The sequence below is a fragment of the Myotis brandtii genome, unplaced genomic scaffold (assembly GCF_000412655.1).
Source record: "Myotis brandtii unplaced genomic scaffold, ASM41265v1 scaffold680, whole genome shotgun sequence".
NCBI classification, from domain to species: Eukaryota; Metazoa; Chordata; class Mammalia; order Chiroptera; family Vespertilionidae; genus Myotis; species Myotis brandtii.
Window position 1 is genome coordinate 1080746 of NW_005370658.1, and position 4712 is coordinate 1085457.

The 4712-nt window shown below is 45.3% G+C and overlaps 2 protein-coding genes across 2 annotated transcripts in view; both read right to left on the reverse strand.

The window, feature by feature from the left end:
* LOC102252959 (podocan-like protein 1) overlaps positions 1-4712 on the reverse strand; it is a 22697-nt gene that overhangs the window by 13315 nt on the left and 4670 nt on the right. The window lies entirely within an intron of this gene.
* LOC106723945 (basic proline-rich protein-like) overlaps positions 1985-4712 on the reverse strand; it is a 4265-nt gene continuing 1537 nt past the window's right edge. The window contains exons 2-3 of the mRNA XM_014529435.1: positions 4330-4506; positions 1985-2062 (exon numbers count right to left, since the gene is read on the reverse strand). Coding sequence (XP_014384921.1) covers positions 2045-2062; positions 4330-4506 — 195 coding nt within the window. The 3' untranslated portion in view covers positions 1985-2044. The remainder of the gene's footprint in view (positions 2063-4329; positions 4507-4712) is intronic.

The following is a 4712-nucleotide window of genomic DNA, read 5'->3' on the forward strand; positions in this document are numbered from 1 at the left end:
CACCAGGGGGCAGCTCCTGCATTGAGCGTCTGCCCCCTGGGGGTCAGTGCGCATCATAGCGACCAGTGAATCTGCCATTCGGTCGATTTGCATATTATTCTTTTATTATATAGGATATTGGGTCACAGGGTACCCGGATTAAACATTATTTTGGGGTATGTCTGGTTTGAATCAGTAGACTCAGTAGGCTGTCCCCCCAATGTGGATGGGCATCATCCAATCCATTGAGGGCCTGAATAGAACAAAAAGTGGAGGAAGGAGAAATTCACTCCCTTTTCCTTCCTGCCTGCCTGCTGAGCGGGGACATGGTCTTCTCCTGCCATCAGACTGGGATTTATACCATTGGTTCCCCTGGTTCTCAGGCCTTCAGGCTGGAAGTGGAATTACACCACCAGCTTGCCTGGGTTTCCAGCTTGCAGACAGCAGATCCTGGGACATATTATGTTGTAATAAACTCATCATAAGTTGAAAATATTATAGGTTGAAAATGCATTTAATACACCTTACCTGCCAAACATCATAGCTTAGCCTGGCCTACCTTGCATGTGCTCAGAACACTAACATTAGCCTATAGTAGGGCAAAACCATCTCACTGCCACTAAACATCACAACAGAGTATTGTACCACATACCACCAGACCGGGAAAAGATCAAAATTCAAAATCTGAAGTCCAGTTTCTACTGAATGCATGTTGCTTTCGCGCCATCATGAAGTTGAAAAATCATATGCTGAACTATCATAAGTCAGGGACCATCTGTATATATCTCACTGGTTCTGTTTCACATGTGTATTAGGCAGGCGAGATCATGCTGCCTAACAAAGGACCCCAAAGGTCAGTGCCGGACATTAGAGTTGGTCGTCCATATGACACAATCACCACAGATCGGCAGGGTTTCCGAGCCACATAGGCACCAGTTGGACAGAGGCTGGAGCAGCCTCCGCAGCTGCTGGTGCAGTGGGAGAGACAGAGGAGACTCCCACGTCAGCTTCAGTGTTTCCAGCCGGAAGTACCACACAACCCTTCTGCCGTTTCATTGGCCAGGTCACAGACACGTGGTCCTGCCTGACCACAAGGGACAGAGACGTGAAGGCATGGGGTTTGGGAGGAGCAAGTGGAATATTTGGAGTATTACTCTCTGTGACACCCAAGGACCAGCAATCTAGTCTTTCTGGAAAAACTTTTACATAGCCTCCAACAGATATTTACAAGGATGTGCCTCCAGCCTCATTTATTAGAGTTGAAAATTCTCTCTTGCCCTGTATCCCACGGCTCACAATTTCACTTCATGATCAATGAACATGTGTTGAGTAAGCAAATGAAAAAAAAAAACAAGTCCCATCAGAGGGGAATAGAATGTGTCCTATGAAAATAATAAAGAACCAGATCTAGGCTGTACAAGGGATTTGATTTACACATATCGTGTTAGTTTCCTCAGGCTGTCGTAATAAATGACCACAGACTGGGTGCCTTAAATCAGCAGACACGTATTCATTTCAGAAGTTTAAGGTGTGTTTTATTTGTGAAGGCTAGAAGTCCAAAGTCAAGGTGTTGGCAGAGCTGGTTCTTTCTGGAGGCGTGTTCCTCTCCTCTCTTCTAGTTTCTGGTGGCTGCTGGCAATTAGTGATATTCCTGGGCTCGTGGCTGTGTTACTCCAAACTCTGCCTCAGATTTCATGAGGCCTTTTCCTGTGTGTGTGTGTGTTTCCTCTTCTGTCTCTTATAAAGTCATTGGTCATTGGATATAGGGCCTAAGTGGTTAATCCAGAAAAATCTCATCTCAAGATCTTTAACTTAATTACATCTTTCCCCCCCAAATAAGGTCATATTTACATGTGTTGGGGGTTAGGACATCAGCATCTCTTTTTGTGGGTTGCCATTCAAACCACAACATTGGTTGATCTGAGTAGAGCTCATCTTATGAGGAAAAAAAAAGTTACAGAGTGAGGCTAACAATTTTGATCATTTTTATAAGTTAAAAAAGATATTGGGTGTCTCTGGGGGAAGAACTGGGTGGCTGGGGCTGGGTGCACAGTGGGGCTTGCCATCATATATCTGTGTGTATCTGTTGAATTAAAAAACTTGATTGAGGTATACAGGACATACAATAAAATGAAAATATTTAATATTTATTAAATAGTAAAATATTTGATATTTAAATGAATCAAAACTCATCATTCCAAAACTCCACATGTATGTACCCACAAAACCATCAGCATAATTGTGATAGTGAAAATTGTCAGCCTTTTCTCCATCCACTTCACCCCCAACCCCAAGAAAATAGCTGGATGCCCTGGCTGGTTTTGCTCAGTGGTTAGAGCCTCGGCCTGCAGACTGAAGGGTCCCGGATTCAATTCCGGTCAAGGGCACATGCCCACGTTGATGGCTCAATCCCCACTGGGGGTCGTGCAGGAGGTGGCTGATCCATGATTCTCTCTTCATTGATGTTTCTCTCTCTCCCTCTCTCTTTCTCTCTGAAATCAATAAAAATACATTAAAAGAAAAAAAGAAAGAAACCAGCTGGAACAGAACACAGTGGCCTGTCCAAGAAAGGGTGGTCCCTTTCCCTTCATTTAATTATTCAATCACTAGAGGCTCGGTACATGAAATACGTGCACAGTAGGGTCCTTAGGCCTGGCCGGTGATAAGGGCCAATCAGGGCCTTCCGACTGTCGGCTGGGGCCTTTCTTCGTTCCGCACCGCCCCCTGTTGGTCAGTGCACATCATAGCGAGCAATCAAACTCCCGGTCTCCCAGTTGAACTCCTGAGGGGACACTTTGCACATTAGCCTTTTATATACAGGCAGTCCTCGGGTTACATTGGACTCGACATACGCTGTTTCGTGGTTATGTTGCCATCTCCCATTTATTTATTTAAAAAAAGTTCAGTCATTTCAACGTATGTACATATGTGCTTTATGTTTTTTATTATTTATTTACCACAAGTAAAGGTCAGGAATTGTTATCTTTCTTTTAAATTTTTTTTACTGATTCACTTCACTACTGCTGTGTATGTGCTCCATGTGAGTGATGTAGGTGCTTTTGTAGGTGGGTTCCTACTTACAGCAAAAATTGCGTTACGTCGCATCATAGGAACGGATCTCCGACGTAACCTGAGGACCTACTGTATATAGATTTATACCATATGGACTCCTGGGTATTTAATTCTTTGGATCACAATGATCTTTTAAAACTCAAATCAGATTCCATCATCTTCTACTAAAACTTTCCAGAGGCTTCCCTTTATATTTGAGTAAAATCCAAGTGCCTTGCTTTTCTACAAGCCCCATGCACTCTTTTTTTTAAAAAAAAAGTTTTAATTGATTTTTAGAGAGAGGAAGGGAAAGATAGAAACACTAATGAGAGAGAGAAACATTATTGATCAGCTGCCTCTTGCACGTTCCCCACTGGGGATTGAGCTCACAACCCAGGTATGTGCCCTGACTGGGAATTGAACCAGTGACCTCTTGGTTTATGGGTCGACACTCAACCACTGAGCCACAACAGCTGGGTGCTCATACACTCTTTACCTGCTTCCTGGTCCTTGTCTGTTTTCCTTGCTCATTCCTGCTCTGGCCCAACTGGCCTTGTTGCACTCTCTCAGTTATACCACCCTCACTCCCCTGAAACCATTGTCATTGTTGGAATATTCCTTGTCCTCACTTTCACAGAACCCCTCTCTGACTGCCCTAAGTAGCGTTCTTCCTATCTGAAATAAGAAATGTATTTCCCTGTTTATCATCTGTCTTGTTTACTGTTGTATGCACTGCGTTTAGAACATAGTAGGTGCTCAATAAATATTTGTTGAATAAATGTAAGCTAGGCTGGAAGAATAAGGAGAGTGAGATCCATTCACTTCCACTCTGATTATAGTCACACTAGCTAGCTTGCATCTGAAATATGCATATGCCAGATAGTCAGGGGCACTACACTGTAAGTCTTGGTTTCATCATGTGTAAAATGAAGATATAAGAGGACCAAAACTGTTGCAAAGATTAAATGAACACACACGCAGATGATACTCAGCAGACATGCAACTATTATTAGTATCATGTGTAAAATGTACATAGAATTGTGAGCTCAGAACAGTGTCTGGCACATGTAAAGGGCTATATAAGCGATTGATGCTATCATCACTATCATCATCATCACACCAGGCCGGGCCCTCATCTAAAAGATGCTTTAATTGAATCTCATTGTGGTTTTGACCCTGGGTGCTTGCCAGACTTCCCCGCTGACATCCCTGGGCTGGGGATTCAGGCCCTTGTGGACCACAGGCTCTTATCGCCCCGCCCACGGGCCTAAACTGCCCCCGGTCTCCATAGAAACCCACCAGCCACGGAGGGGCGTGACGCCATCGAGACGGACAGGGGCCTTCGCCTATCGAGTCAAAGTCATCTCGGTGTGAGGCACAAACGGGACCTCTGACTGGTGCGTCCTTGCAGGAAGGCGGGAATACGTCGATAACCGCGGGAGCCGTACCGTACCTACCAATCAGTGGCCGAGATGGCTGTGATGGACAGACATAGAGGGAAGAGGCCCGGCGTTTGGGCTTTTACCCAACCAGCGGTCCACAATGTCGTGAAAAGGCCAATAAGGAGGCGGCGGGGGTGGGGCGAAGAGGCCGGTTGCTCCGGAAGTGGAGGGAGGGGATGAAAATGGCGCCCAGCTCGAAATCGGAGCGGAACAGCGGGGCCGGGAGTGGCGGTGGCGGCA